The sequence below is a fragment of the Planococcus citri genome, chromosome 1 (genome assembly GCF_950023065.1).
Source record: "Planococcus citri chromosome 1, ihPlaCitr1.1, whole genome shotgun sequence".
NCBI lineage: Eukaryota > Metazoa > Arthropoda > Insecta > Hemiptera > Pseudococcidae > Planococcus > Planococcus citri.
In genome coordinates, this window is record NC_088677.1 from 59,538,681 (window position 1) to 59,555,654 (window position 16,974).

At 35.3% G+C, this 16,974-nt stretch overlaps 1 protein-coding gene across 1 annotated transcript in view; it reads left to right on the forward strand.

The window, feature by feature from the left end:
• The window catches only part of LOC135835465 (uncharacterized), a 28,822-nt gene continuing 11,848 nt past the window's right edge, over nt 1-16,974 (forward strand). Inside the window, exons 1-10 of the mRNA XM_065349732.1 lie at nt 1-440; nt 654-1,148; nt 1,238-1,459; nt 1,541-1,789; nt 1,864-2,026; nt 3,062-3,141; nt 3,782-4,282; nt 4,371-4,592; nt 4,656-4,904; nt 4,987-5,146. Coding sequence (XP_065205804.1) covers nt 68-440; nt 654-1,148; nt 1,238-1,459; nt 1,541-1,789; nt 1,864-2,026; nt 3,062-3,141; nt 3,782-4,282; nt 4,371-4,592; nt 4,656-4,904; nt 4,987-5,146 — 2,714 coding nt within the window. The 5' untranslated portion in view covers nt 1-67. The remainder of the gene's footprint in view (nt 441-653; nt 1,149-1,237; nt 1,460-1,540; nt 1,790-1,863; nt 2,027-3,061; nt 3,142-3,781; nt 4,283-4,370; nt 4,593-4,655; nt 4,905-4,986; nt 5,147-16,974) is intronic.

Consider the following 16,974-nt stretch of genomic DNA (forward strand, 5'->3'; position numbering starts at 1 on the left):
TTCAGTTACGTCGGTATATTCATTCGTTTCTGTTCTTAAAAGTGTCAAAAAGTGACTCCAAACGGAAATGTGGCTGGTCGTGGTTCAGGTTTTGCTCAGTTCGACACTTTTGATAATTTATTTTGGTCTGAAATATCATTACAATCACTGGAAGCGTAAACAGATTCCATACGTGGCTTCTAATGCACTCGATCTTGATTGGTATAATTTACCAGAGGTGAAATACTACTCGCGGATTTATCATCGCTTGGAAGGTCACAAATTTGGCGGATTTTACCATAAATTTGTTCCCAAGTTGATGGTTCGCGATCCGGAACTCATTAAACGTATTTTAATCAAAGATTTCGAGTACTTTAATAAACGTGCTGGTATAGTTGTTCACGATGAAAAAGAACCTCTTACTATGCATATGTATCATGCTCATGGACCATTTTGGAAAAGTAAGTACAATTTTAAATTAATGAATAAAAATGCCAGATTATTACTCATCTCTTAATCATTTCAAGTGAATCCATTATTCAATTGATTTTTCTCTTCCCTGCACCTTTCTAATAAAATACCTACTCATCCACCTATCGTGCTGACGATTCAGCGATCACCTATCAACCTTATTCAATGAAAAAATGACCCACTTTTTTAAAATTTTGTCGCAGAACTAAGAGTCAAATTAGCACCCACTTTTACTACCGGGAGGATGAAACACATGTTCAGTTTAGTGGAAGAATGCGCCAAAGAGTTGAGCATAAAGATGGAAGAACAAACTAGAAACAACGACGTAATGGACGTAGAACATTACACTCTTCGTTACACCATCGAAGTAATATCTTCGTGTGCTTTTGGCTTGAAAGCTCGAACTATTCAAGATGGCAGCTCGATATTCAGATCAATGACTTTAAGCATTTTTGATAGTAATTTACCAAAAAGACTATTAGCGAATATTGCCACAGTATTCCCTTTGTTCAAAAAAATTTTCGGATTATATTTATCTGATAAATTGGCTATACACTTTTTCCATAAACTTACCAAAGATTTGGTTCATTATCGCAGAAATAATTCCGAAAGCAGAAATGACTTCTTTCAGTTGTTACTCAATATGAGAGATGATGATGATCAACAAAAAGGTCAGAAGCAAGGTGAAGATAACTTAGGTAAGATACTAGTATGATGAGTTGTCAGCGCTATTACTCATTTCAAACCCCCTGAAATAACAATTTATGAACTTTGATTCGTTTTCCAGCAATGACCGATGAACTCATGACAGCGCAGAGTTTCTTTTTTTTCGTCGCTGGGTTTGGTACGTCCAATCTCGTACTGAGTGGAACTTTATTCGAACTGGCTCTCCTGACAGATATACAGAAAAAACTTAAAGACGAAATCGACGAGTATTTGCAAAAATACGATGATAAAATTACCTACGAAATGGTCAAAAGCATGCCATATTTGAATCAAGTGGTTTCAGGTGAGATGTATCAGCAAAGGTAACTCTTCCCTTCCCCCTGGGCTCTGAGACAGGAGGTTAGATGATTTCATCTTTTTACAGAAGCCTTGAGGAAATTCCCAGTATTCGGAGGTTTGAGTAGAATCTGCGTTAGAGATTATCAAATACCAAACACCGAAGTGGTAATCGAAAAGGGTACCGAAGTATATATTCCTATTGCTGGATTACAATCAGATCCTCAGTATTTTCCGAATCCTGAGCAGTTCGATCCAGATCGATTCAAAGATTTTAATAGTTCTCCTGGTCGGAATGCATACTTACCTTTTGGAGATGGTCCCAGGAGTTGTATCGGTAAGAGAGAAGACATTTTTCAAAATAAAGAATAATATTTCTGATTTTTTATTTTCATTTTTTAATGTTTCTAGGATCCAGATTTGGCCAAATGACTGTTAAATTAGCTTTGGTATATTTGCTTCGAGATTTCAATTTCGAACCGTGTTCGATGACTCAGATTCCTTTAGAATATAAACCTTTCAGGGTTGCAACCTCTCTTAATCACGGGATATTTTTAAAATGTAGTAAAAGATGAATACTCCTTAGTTTGAAATTTTTTGATAACGAATAATTTTCATTTATTGTGTCGATTTATTTAACTGCATTCCTCATTGTAATAAGCTGCATTAATCATATACCCTGAAAAATGTCATCAACCGGTGAATGTTTTTGAATAAAAATTTGCAAATGTGCTTGAAAAAAATGCATCAGTTCTTTTTTTTTCGTTAGGCAAACACATGAAGCATTTCAACCTGAATAGTTTGTTTGTTGTTTTTTTTAAAAATGTTTTTGAAGAAGAGCCCTAAAAACATTGTTTTTCAAATTGGCGGGAAAAAAACTTGAATTTTTTTTTCACGTGGTCAAAATTTTCAAAACCAACCAGCAATCACAGCTTTAGAAATCTAGCATTACAAAATTCAGAAATTCTCAAACTCAGTCTTCCTCTCCACTGGACATTGAAAAAAATGTAAATGGTAACACTGGTAATAATTCTGTAGCTCGCTGACCAGCGATCATAAATGAGTATGTGGTACCTATCTACTTAAAACTGCCATAAACATTAAAAACAATCGAACCAGGAAAATGTAAGATAATTTATCAGCACATTTACTTTTTTTTTTTCAATTTTACACCATTCAAATATTGATACCATAATCTCATGTAGGTAACCACTGAACTGTAAAATAAGCACCAAACAAAGCTTCGTGTGAAAAAAAAAAACAAAACAATTTTCAGTAAATTTTCATTTTTAAAAGTGCGAAGAAGTGATTCGAAAGAATGTGGATAACTGTGTTGCAGTTCATATTTATAACGCTGTTGGCAATTAATGTCGCTCTAAAGTACCATTATAATTACTGGAAACGTAAAAAAATTCCGTATGTGGCTTCAAATACACTCGATCTTGATTGGTTCAATTTACCAATGGTCGATTTTTATTCGAAAATTTATCGCCGTTTGAAAGGTCATAAATTCGGCGGATTTTACATGAAATTTACTCCTAAATTGATGCTTTGTGATTCGGAATTGATCAAGAGAATTTTAATCAAAGATTTCGAGTTCTTTTACCAGCGAGGAGGATTGGAAATATTCGACGAGAAGTGAACCGATCACTATGCATATCTTTGGTGCTCATGGATCACTTTGGAGAAGTAAGTGCGAAGTTGCGTTCATTTTTTAATTAATAAATAAGCGTTGAAATTATAATCAGGTAGATAAAATTTTGCGAGGATTGAAATTTTCAAAAATTTCTGGAGACTCCATGAACTGCTCAAAAATTTACCAAATCGCTTTCTATCGATGAAAAGGGCGTGTCAAAATATGATCTATACCAAATTTGAGCTTCGTACCTTCATTAAGTTGAATTCAATAAGAACTATATAATGTTCAAAAATTCACTTGGAGCTCCAGAACTGCTCAAGACGACTCCAAATCACATTCAGTCGCGTCGGTCTGAGAAGGCGTTGAAAATAGCACCCATACTGAATTTAGGTGACCTGACTTTACGAATAAAATTCTGATGAGGATTTGCAAATTTCAAAAATTTGTTGGAGGCTCCAGAATCTCAGAGAATTATTTGAGACTGCTTTCAATTAATTTTGCTAGGACTTGAAAATAAGCTCAGTACCAAATTTTAGCATCCTAGCTTCACAAGATGAAATTTTATGAAGACTTCGATTCCAAAAATTATCCCTCCTACCCACTGATAAAATGAAGTCAATGAGGGAAGGGTTTCTTCTTGAATTTATTTTCATTCAGAAAACAACTCATAATCCTTTAATTTTCCCACAGAACTAAGGACCAAATTGACACCCACTTTCACTTCTGGAAAAATGAAATATATGTTCAGTTTGGTGGAAGAATGCGCCAAAGAGTTGAGCGAAGAGATCAGCAAACAAATCGAAATCAACAACACAATTGACATGAAAGAGTTCACCGCTCGTTACACAATTGAAGTAATATCTTCGTGTGCTTTCGGCCTAAAAGCTCGTACCATTCAAGATGGCAGTTCGATATTCAGATCAATGGCTTTGAGCATTTTTGATACTCGCTTATACAACAGACTATCTTGGATTATTGGGTCAGCATTCCCATGGTTAAAAAACAAACTAGGATTGCGTTTGTTCAATAAATCGGCGATAAACTTTTTCTATAAACTTACTCAAGATCTACTTCACCATCGTGAAAATAATGCTGTGAGCAGGAACGACTTCTTCCAATTGTTGATCAACATGAGAGATTGTGATGGTGAACAACACGTCGTAATCAAGAAGCAAGACCAAGACAAGCTAAGTAAGACAAATTTTTATTTTTCTATTGCACCTGTCCTATACATAATTTTTTCGAAACAAAAATTTATTAATTTTGATTCACTTTTTAGTCATGACCAATGAACTCATGACAGCGCAGAGCTTCTTATTTTTTATTGCTGGATTTGATTCGTCGAGTATGGTACTGAACGGAGCTTTATTCGAACTGGCTCTCTATACAGATGTGCAGAGAAGAGTTCAACATGAAATCGACGAGTATTTGCAAAAATACGATCAAAAAATTACCTATGAAATGGTACATTGCATGCCATATCTGAATCAAGTGGTCTCAGGTAACAACCAAACACTTTAGAGTTAGGTTTTCTGGATGAACCTAAACACACGATACGTTACAGAAGCTCTGAGGAAATACCCAATTGTAGGAAGTTTGAGCAGAGTCTGTGCTAAAAATTACCAAATACCTAATTCTGAAGTGGTAATCGAAAAAGGTACCGAGGTGCTGATTCCTATTGCAGGATTACATTCAGATCCTGAGTATTTTCCGAATCCTGAACTATTTGACCCAGATCGGTTCAAAGATCCATGTAGTTATCCGGGACGAAATGCATACCTACCTTTTGGAGATGGTCCCAGAAATTGCATCGGTAAAAGAGAAGACATTTTTCAACGTAAAACGTGAAGAATAATATTTCTTAATTTTTATACTTCTTTTTTAAATGTTTCCAGGATCAAGATTTGGCCAAATGACTGTTAAATTGGCTTTGGTATATTTACTTCGAGATTTTAATTTCGAATCGTGCTCGATGACTCGAAATCCGTTAGAATATAAACCTTTCCGGATTACCACTTCTGTCAAACATGAGATATTTTTAAAATGTAGAAAAAAGTGAATGTTACTCGTAGTTATTCAATCAATGACAGTTTTCTTAAACTGAATCAAACGGAAGTGTCCAGGGAAGTTATTTTAAATTTTTTTTCAGTTCGTAATTAACTTCTTTCCCGAATAAATAAGAATTTTCCGATTTCTCATTTACACATTGTTCTATAACAGATAGGTCATAAGACATCTAAAAACATCAACTTATGTAGGATAAATTTTCAGCACTCAAAAAAAATCACCATAATAGCAAAGAGCAAAACGCACCCCTTCCCCTCACGATGAGCAAATCCACTCAGCTCCGTACCCTTTTAAAACTACCAACTCGACTAATTAAAATCATTCGAGCAATTTATAAAATTTCGACAACAACTCTCAAAGTCTCTTTTGATGTCGGACGACTCGAGTATACGAGAACTGTACAAAAGGCCAGCTAAAAAAATCACATCCTTAGACACGGTCAATGCTTCGCAAATAAGGAAGTTGTTAGAGCTCAGAGTGTCGCGGACTGGCCGCAGAACGGGGAAGAAAACGACGAGAAAAACAGCCAGATTAACGAACGGCTGAAATTAAATTTAGACAGTCGAGTAATGGAATAAAAAGACGCAAAAATCGTTCGCCCGTTGAGAGTAAAGAAAGCGAAGAAGAGCTTTGCTTTTTCCCTCCACACTGTTGGCCACGTTTTCATGTTGTCGCCTTTGCTCTCGTTGCAGTTCAGAGAGATACAATAAGTGACAGCTTGGATGCTAGGTCTTTTTTTCCTTCTTTTTCGCGCCCAACTTAATGTGGTTGCTGGAGTCGCACACATTTTTCTCGTGTATCGTGATATAAATCAACGATAAGGGAATTTTTTTCGTACGGATTGCAAATTAGGATTTATTTACTTCCTATTTCCTTACTTCTTCATTTTTTAAAAAAGAACAAGTGCTTTGGATGAAAGATGAATTTTTTCGCCCAGGAGAGGGGTAGAAGGGGTGAAATGTCACGTAGATACCAAGCCAAGATACCCATTTCATAAAGTTGAATTGAAGAGAGCGGAGAAAAAATTTCAGAAAAATTTTATAACTTGCAAGTTTGTAACGTGACAACTAAAACATTTTCTATTTTTTTTTTCAACAAAAGAACTGCAGCTCGAAAAATTGAAACAAAAATTGAAAAATTGCTATGCGTTAGATGTTTTGCAAACAGTACAAGCAATAAAGTATTCTTTTTTTCAAAATCATCATCAACTAAAATTTCAAACTCTGAGTTTCACTTCTCGACTATTGAAGAATTTTCAGAACTTCTATTCTGATCAATTTGCTCCCCCATGATAACGAAAACAAAAAACAAAATCTGATTAAACCGAGCAGAAAAGCCTGAAATAATTGGATTCATAAACTTGAATTAAACCCCTCTATTCCTCAACTTTTTCAGCAACTGGAGTTGATTTTTCCATTTTTGGTGACTTTTTCACGTGTTTGTTACCTGTACAGGTAACTACAGCACTCTTGAATTGGATTAGGAAATTCTTACATAAAAACGGACACAGGAATTTTTATTTTTTAAAAGAAGTAACTGATTGCAAGAGGGTTTCTGCTTATTGCCTTATTGCAAAGTGTCCAACAAAATTTCAAAATGAAAAAGCAGGAATCAAGCAGAACTTTTGGCAGGGCATTTTTCAAACACTTTACGACTTCTTCGTAAGGAGGAGGGGAGGGGGATATTTTGCCCGTTAATTTGTCGCTTTTTCAATGTTTTTGGACATTCTGGGATTTTTTCGGAGTGAAGAAGGTGTCAAAAATACTTTTACCATTTCAATTCGTCATTGGCAAGGTATTTCTGCAAACACTTCACAACTTTTTTCTGAGGAGGGGGGGGGGGATAGGAGAGGGTTAAAATCTAACACATAAATTTTTCACTTCTTCATCGTTAATGAAGCATTTCAATATTCTTTGAAGAGGAAATAGTTGAAAATTTTTTCACCATCTGACTTTTTTCACGTTTGTACAAGGAATACACTTTAACAAGCTAAGAGAGTTTTTGCATTTGATTTTTTGGTTATTAGATGCTTTAATGCGCTATAATAGCTGATTGCGTAATGATTTCAAATTTTTCAAAATTTCCTACTTTCCTCATTTTAAAAATGAGCAATTAATTACCAGAAAACAAACAGATTTGCACCAGGTGTAACAAATTTTGAATTTTTTTGAAATTTGGAAAGCCTAAAAAATCCGTTTAAAGCTACACAACGGTTCGAAACGGTGATGAAATCCGATAAGAGCATGAATCAAATTTCAACTTTTTACCAAAACTATTCATCATGATCCAATCTACACCGTCAAGATAATTTGTTTTTACAATATATCAACGTTATTGGCAGTAAGCACTCTTTAATTTTTCAACAAGTCAAATACTTAAAAGAAAAAAAAACTCCCTCCAAGAGATACACCATCTGAATTTTTTCGTTTTGAAGCTTCAACTGTAACAAGCTATTTACCTATTCGCTGATTGTAAGAGAGTTTTTGCACTTGATTTTTTGGTTATTAGATACTTCATTGCGCCATAGGTGATTGCGTAATGATTTCAAATTTTTTTCCCAAATAACAATTCTGGGAAATCACCAGTTTGGAGTAACAAAAAAAGCGCTTTTATCATACTTTTTGAACGTTTCTTCAAAAAAAAAAAAAAAACATCCTCATTCTTCAAAAAGGAGAGAACGTTAATGAATGTGTTTCTGCCTAAAGGCGAAAATTTGGTTGAAATTTTTTGTACTTTCAATCTGTTAAAGACTATTTCTGAAATTTTTTTAAAAAATCAGCAAAGTGGAAAAACGTCAACATTTTTTTCAAAATTTTACAAAAAAGGAAATAAATTGAAAATTTAAAGCCTAATTGAAAAAAGCAGGATATTTCGATAAAAAGCACTAGATTTTTTTCAATCGTAAAATCAGGTTTCAATGGGCCCCCTTGTTAAATAAAATTTGTTTTCATCATTCTCTCTATATTCTAAAATTTTTGTTTCCTAAACGCAGAATTTCCTACTTTTCTCATTTTAAAAATGAGCAATTACCATTACCAGAAAACAAACAGATTTGAACCAGCTGTAACAAATTTTGCAATTTTTTGAAATGTGGAAACTCAAAAAAATCCGTTCAAAGCTTCAAGATCGGAAAGCCACGCCTTCAAAATAATTTGTTTTCACATATCAACGTTATTGGCAGGAAGCACTCTTCAATTTTCCAACAAGTCAAAATAAAAAGAAAGAAAACTTCCTCCAATAGATACCAACAGTAATTCGCCAAACACAAATGTGCTCCTACCATGCTAGAAAAAAAAATTCCTTACAAATGTACCAATAAGTGTAATCCCCTCATTAATACTCTCAACCCTCTCCCCCTCCTTCTACAGCTCATAATACTGCACAATGAAATATATGTCTCGTAGTTTAAATCCAATAAAAGCCATTCGAACAAGTGCGTTCTCAATTTACACGTAACGAGATCAGCAGCAGAGACCATTTAGCTGGCAAAAATTAAACGGTTCGTGTTAATTCACGGTTATTTTAAATCGTGCATCGAGCTATCGAGCATTCATTACCATACCGAGAAAGAATACCGCGATGGGCCGAAGCCAAAGGGGATAAATATCCTGTAATCGTACCGGATAGGCCGTGCTTGTAAGTTGTAATAATACTCGCATACAACACCGATTGATTAAACCATATCATAAAGAAGAATTGCTCTCTGGATCGAATACGAGTATTATACCAGCTACTTACCAGAATCGTAAATCGTTCGTGAAAAAAAAATACAACTGTATAAGAAAAATACAGTATTACATTTGTAATAAGTATTCACTCTAGTAGGTAATTCGCTTCGTAACACTTTGCACCATCGTGATACGATGTGTGAAATTAGCGATAAAATTAAAAAAAACAGCAGCGATATTCCCGCCTATCGTATACACAAACCCACCATTAGCATCGACTAGGTTGCCTTTTTTTTTTTTTTTTTTTTCAAAACATACGTTCGTTTTCCTAATCGTAAATAACTTACCCTTATTATTTAACGCATATGACTCGTATATACGTACTATGAGTGTATTGTATATTACACATGCACCTTAATATAAGGCAGCCACCCCTCTATTATATATCGACCTTCAGAGTCGTGTGTCTGTCATATTTTAAAAAACCTGCTACACATTAACGGGACAGACAAACTAAAGCGTAGGTTCTGAGGCTGGAGTAATTCAAAGGAACATCTAAAAAGGCTACCCACATTACACCTACATACTTAGTGGTTTCAGGGACCAGAGATTGGTTTGCGTTTTGTTGTTCTGTGGCGATTAAAACTCACAAGTGATAAGGGTTCGAGGTTCGATCAGATTAAAGTACCACATATCAGCGTGTAAGGTCCACTTTTAAAACTGTAAGTAGTAAATTCTCATTATAATAATGAATAGTGAAAATAAGGAGGCTTCGAAGTAGGTAAGGTATATTCTCGGCGAATTCCGTATTATAAAAAATACCAACAGATGCGAATATTTAAACAACTCGAACTGTGGTCCGCAGATTGTGGTCAGACGACTGTCCACATGATCAGTTCTCGTCTACATAATAATACGAGCACTTACACGATACGAATGGAGTATCGCATGAGCTAATAATATTTACTCGAGTGTTGGGAAAAGATATCGTAGCAACGAGTACGTGTTTATTATTACGAGCATCCATACACGTAATAATTACATAATTGCGGACATTCTGCTCGATTGTACATCGCTGATCAGTGATCAGCTGTCGAGTCTCATGTACATGCAAAATAGTAAATTAAAGCTGCCCACATTATAAGCCGGCTCAGGAATGTAATAAACAACGGTTGAGTTAGTCGAGTTAATTGATGTAATTGTGGAATCAAAATTATTAAAATGAAAACAAGCCACCCAGAAATCGTAGCGATTGGGGAAATTGACGAGGTCGCGGAGTCAAGTACATCGACCTGCGATACAGCGTATAGTCGAAGTTGGTTGAAATACGAGTATGTATAGTGATTGAGATGACAGGAAAGGAAACTCGAGGTGGATGATGATGAATCAAATGCACCATACAACTTGAATCTACGTAAAAATGCATGGAAAATTGTTTAATCTCAATCCCTCTTCTTCACTCGATTTCCTCCAACTTCGAATACATCGAGAGTTGAATTCAATTTTTAATTAGTACATTAAGTATATTAATATTATTTATGATTTTGCTTTATGTACAAATGATTTTATAAAATTTCTTAGAAATAAATATTCTAGGCAGTAATCTCGTAACTTTTTTAGGATGTGACTTTGCTATGAGGTGCCATATGAATCTACAAAGTGTGGGGAATCTACTGTCAAAGTTTGAGCAGGGACGTGAACTCAGATTTGATCAGATGCAATCAAGTCTTCTCCCTCCCCCTCTCATTAGATCCGATCAGGTCCAAACATACCTAATTCGGTCAGAATCCAGATCTGATTAGATCTGGAGAATTTACGAATCTAATCATGAAGCAGGTCGTATCAGGTTTCTAGCAAATCTGATCAGGTATAACAGACCTAAACCCATCAAAACGTTGATCTGAATTCTGATTACATCTGATTAAATTGGATCAGGGAAATGTTCAAATCAGATCTAGTCATGTCTCTCCTATATGAAATCTGTTCAGGTTTGAATAGGTGCAATCTGATTGAACCTTAGATCTAAATTCTGAATTCTGATCAGATCTGGGCAAACGTGATATAGGAATGTCCGGATCTTATCTTCTCTGGTCTGATTAAGCAGCTTCCTTGCAGATCTATTCGAATCTAATCAGATTCCATCAGGTCTTTCCTATCAAATCTGATTTGTAGGTCTGAACAGATCAATCCGATCAAAACGTTGATCTGAATTCTGAGCAGATTTGATCAAATTCGATCTAGGGAATGTTCGAATCTGATCATATCCAATCAGGTCACATCAGATCTGATCAGATCCGCTCAGATCTCCCTATTAAAAATCTGGTCAGGTCTGGGCGGATCCAATAAGATCAAAACTTTGATCTGAATATCTGATCAAATGATCAGATCTGATCAAATCAGATTTGAGAAATGTTCGGATCCGATCTGATTTTATCAAGCAAGTTATATGTATCAGCTTCATTCTGATCTGATAAGGTTAATCAGGTCTTCCCTATTAAATTTGATCAGGTGTGAGAAGATCGTATCTGATCAAAACATTGATCTGAATTCTGATCATATTGGATGTGGGGATTCGGATCTGATCATAAATCCAACCAGGTCATCCCTATCAAATATAATCGAACAGCTCGGATGACAACACTCAGTCACAATCAAAGGTTTGCCATAAAATTGGAGAAGTATAGAAAGCAGGTTCATGATTGCCAGAGAATTTTTGCATTATTGTTTCTTCCTTAATTGGTTTCTTGAATGCATTATGTATTATTATGAATTTATAAATGCTTTCAACCTTTTCTTTGGAGAACTCTTAATGGTATGATTAAAATAGCTTCACCCATTTAGCATCAATTTAAAAATTGATTCTTCATTTCTTGACAGTCACATATCTACCCAGGGCCGGCGGAAGTCCATGTGCAAGCGGGCGCTTGCACCGGGCGAAGATTTTCACCCGGTGCAATGCACCGGGCCAAAATTTCAAAAATTGAACCTATTTTTTGTATACAAATCAAATCAAAATCCCTCAAATTTAAAAAATATTTCAATTTTAAAAAAAATATAGCAAAACATTTCCAAAAATAACCCTATTTCTTGCATAAAAATTTCAAAATAAATCAAAATTCACCCCTCAAATTGAAATTATTTCAATTTTTAAAAAAAATGGAAGTTTTATTTCTGTTGCATAGATTGCATAGCTGACCACTCTGTCATGTAAAGAAGTAGTAGGTAAAAAGAAAAATAATATCTTGAATTTTTACGAAAAATTGGCGATGAAAGGAGTGGGAGATTACTCAGAAAATGAGGTCCTTTGTGTAAAAGAAATACACAAGTTTTTATACAAACCCCCTTCCCCAAAAAAATGCCAAAACTGATATGATGATTCGAATTCAAATTATACTTTTTTGATTACATACATAGTTAAAGGTAGCTCACAATATTTTTTCGGAGTTCCAGTTTTCATCATTCTCTTCTTTTAAAAATCATTCAATTTTATTCTTGTTGAAAATTGACCCTGAGTTCCTGCCTATTGAATTTTTTCGAACTTGGAAAATTCTGTTGAATGAAATCTGATCTATTATGTAATTTTTTATATTTTTGAAACGTCCCTCATGCGTACTTGAGAAAGTTGTGAAAAAATTGGGCCGATCTCAAAAACCAATTTTGGAAGATGGGGAGTTTGAAGCTATATTTTGTATTAAATATCAAAAATTCATTAAAAATTAAGGGATCAATCGATTTTTTTCAGCTCAAAAGAAATTCTGAAGTTCAATTCGAAATTTTGTTCAATCCATATCAGAATTTGAAAAATCAAAACAATAGAAACATTTTCAGTTTTCTTTCCATGCTCAGGTGTTTGTATAAAAAACGCAGTGGTACTGCTGCAATCTCACCTCTTTCCTTTCATCACAGCTAATCGTCTACAAGATTTTTGTGCTTTTTGTTTACCCCCCCCCCCCCCTTACAAAAGTGATTCACACTTTTCACCAAATTATGAACATTTAGAGTTTGCACCGGGCGGGAAAATGAAAAAGTGCCAGCCCTGTATCTACCTGATCTTTATAATATTAAATTCAAAATATTATATTTTCAAAAAATTGTAAACAAAGAGATGCAAATTACCCACTACTTTTTTCAGGAACCTATCACGTTTTGTAGTTCCAAAACTTTGGAAAAAATAATGACGATAATAAGTGGGTAAAAATCCCATTATTGGCAGATCGTAAATACTTATTTTTTCATAAAATCCATCAACTTTTAGAAACTTGAATCATTTTCAGAGCCCCAATTCGAAAACAATCTTTTCAGTAATCCTGTTAGAAGTTTACTCCGACATGAGGAAGAAAAAACGCATTTATGAGGCTCAAATGCAGCTGTTGATTCGCACTTTTCGAGATTTCGTTTCCGATTTCCACCCTAAAATACATATATACCTAAGGTTAAATTAACATCTTGAAACCCCCCTTCTCTAAATGGAAAAATAACCCACAAATCACAAATTATAGAAAAATTTACCCAGAAAGTAAAATTCATATACACCTTGATACGACAAATCACACTACATATTTTGCTTCCAAGAACAAAACCCCAATGATAAAAACAATTGATAATGTTCTTTAGCGCAGCAACACGATACCAATATTCACTTCGCTGTAATATGAAAATTTATCGAAATTTGCTTTTCGCTTTTTTCTCCCATTCCTTCGTCATAATTTTGTCATAATACCTCGTACAATCGAGTCGTTATTTTTCATCGTTCTTCGTCACGAGTCCTTCATTACAGACGATATTTTCGCTCATTTTGAAACATGATCTCAATTCTCGTTATTTTTCACCAGTCTGCTCCCTTTCTTCACCTCTTCGACCGCTTAGAAAGGGTTGGCGACTGAAAATTTTGTATTTTTTTAAAAATAAATATACCGGAGAAGCTTTGATGCTAGCGTGTTGAAATTTCCAGTCACAAGTTCTTCATCTGCTACGACGAAGACGACGACGATAAAATAACACACGACGAATAACGAACGTTCAAAGAGAGAAAACCTTTGCGAAAAGTTTGAAATCGGCGTAAATATACTTTGACGTGATAATTAATAATCGTAATAATAATAATGAAACATCAACTACGCATTTTGCTGTACCGCTTTTGCTTAATTCTTGTCGCATTATATAAGAGGGCGAATAATATAAGAAAATCATGTCGCCGAGAGAAACAGAGGTAATTCGGCATCTCTCAGAAGTCGTCTTCGAATCGGCACACCGAGCAGGTAATTCAATAACACGACAGTAGAATAGAATAGTCAGTTGGTTAAAACGTTGGGTAATGAAAATCGGGTCCTAATATTCGTCTACGTACTATCTCTCTATAGTACTCTACTTAAGAAACTACTACATACCTATTACTTTATACCTTTACACTATATTGTAGTAGGTATTTTATTATATTATAGTGTTTGGCGCATGGCCATTTCTTATTTATTTCCATTCGAGCGGAAATTATTGCAGATGTTTAAGCCTGTTCGCGAACGATATTAAAGTAGCTGAGTTAAGCACCTCAATACATACGTACTTTCTTCGAGATGTCGCCTCGTATGTGTGAGTGTGAACGACTATTAGACTATGGGCATAGCACAGACAAGGAATGGGCGCGGTAATTTGATCTTGTATTAAGTCTTTCTTTGGCTTCATCGGTTTAACTATACTCTATATACTATATGAGGGCGATAAAGCTGTTCATTCGAGACCGATCGATACTATGTAATTGCGAAGCGTTACAAAATACACATCGCGGATCAGTTTAATGCGTAGGGTGAGTTTTCAAGATGAACCCGAGTCGACAACATGCCTACCCTAACTTTTTTTAATAGATCGATAATAAACGTTGATTGTGGAATTATCTCACAAAAAGTAACTCTAATTGATCCCCCTTTTCATCGTTGACTTTGAAAACAAAGCTTCAGAAATGAACAAATACATAGAACCTCAGCATCACACAAATTGATTCAAAACTGTCGTTTGAGCAAGTAATTTTTTGAAAGGTTGGATTGGCGACTTGACCTTACACAAACAAATGCGAAAATTGGGTAACCAAAAAAATTACCCTTTAGCATAACTTCAACAGCGAGGAGACAGGAAAACTGATAGCAAAAAACAGGGTAGGGATGAGTTTGCGATTTTTTTGATACAAGAAAGTTTCATCAGCTTGAATACTACAAGTTTGAATGGATTGAATTATCTGAGATTTTTATTCTCGAAGAGGGGGGGGGGGGTATTTTTGTAAATGGGCATTTCGAGAAAATTTCCTCAAAAAATACCATCTAATGGAAAACGAATTAGGTACACATTCGAATGCCAGCTAAATGATGATATCAATAATTACTTACCACTAGTAGGAAGAAACGTATCCTATAACTTACACAGGTTCTTTTATTTTCTCAAAGGCCCAAGACACATAAAAGAGAGCTACACAAAAGAGTCAACGTGTTTTCACGAATAAATCACCGAAATGATAAATATTTCAGACACTGACCAGCTATAAAAAAACATGCGCACGATGCCTTCAGCATCATACCTACGCCATTTTTATACCATCTACATAAAATATTTACGGCGTTTTGGTATTTTTCACCATTTTCACACCACTCTCTTCCTGCTAATAACCCCGAAAATTCGGTTACTCGGTGGTTGGTATTGGTGTACAGGTGAATTCAATAACACATACTTGTCGGTGTGTTACCAAACAAACGAATTCTTTAGGCGGAGAAGGAAGAATTTTGAGAAGAACTTTTTGAAATAAAATGCTGGTCAATTTCTATACTGATAGAGTGATTTTGCTCAATTTTTGTTTCGAGATGTTTTTTATCAAGTGTAGAAATGACACGAAGCACTGAGGTGCGGAATTTTTCATATTTGGTGCCCAAAAAATAAACAGGAAAAGAATGCATTTTGTCCCATAATGAGAGCAGGAGAAGAAGGTTCGCGATATGTTCGGAATTATTCAATCTATTGCAATGAAAATCCTGTTTTGTTTTAGTTCTTATTACAGCATCAGACGCTAAAAAAAAATCGCAGAATTGGAAAAGTACACGTACATGTAGGTATGTGTTAAAAACGTTGAAATCAAAGAAATGATTAAAGATTGTGATAAACAAGTATGGCCTAACCGCCTGAGGTGGTAATCGTCATAATTGCCCCTCTGGTGGTTATAACGTAGCTTCCCCTCTAGGGAGGGATTCATATAACCACCCCTCCATATGGTCAAGGTGAACCTGTAAAATTCTTATGACGATCGGACGCTCCGTCAAGGATCGTTCGATCGATCCTCTTTACTTGGTTCCTTTAACTCGCGATAACAAGATCAGAGGTATATTTCCTTTTTTCTTTTACATGCAAATTGCAAATACTAAAATATCCACACACCAATGCGTCCAAGACGCGAACGGCGGGGCTTTCTCTATAACATACAATAATATACGAGTATCGATAGGTTACGTAACTGACGTCGTCGTCGTCGTGGTTCCTTGTCCTTTACAGGACACACAAACATAGAAAAATATCAGACCAGAATCTGCATAAATTTGCTCTTGTTGTTTCCATGAGCGGAGGTCTGGCCCTAAGCCAGCACTTCGCAGCCCCTCCCTCCTCAATGTACCAACCCCAAAAGCATCTCTGTTCTCATGCACATATACTGCCGACACCTGCACATAAATTTGATCAAGATTCAAGATTTTCAAATTTTTGAATGCCTCAACAGTTGAATCTCTTCTTTCCAAACCGGTTACATTTCTGATTGCGTGCTTCTGCAGTCGTCTAATTGGCTCAAGGTACTGTTGCGCAGCTCGCCCCCATGCTAAAATCCCATACCTCAAAACTGAGTTGGAACAGTGCATAATAAATTTTTTTCATATGGAAAGAGGAAAAAAATCCAGCTAAATAGTAAATCAACCCATTTAATTTTCTTAATTTTGACTGCAAAACTCGAGTATGTTCCCCCTACATCAATTTTGAATCCAGGACAACTCCCAGATATTTCACAGTTTCAACCTGATTGATTGGGCTACAGTGGCAACTAACACCTCCACATTCAATATTCATGCAGGAAGCAACTACCACTCAGATCTGGAACAACCTCTCTAAACGGATAATGGACAATACTCG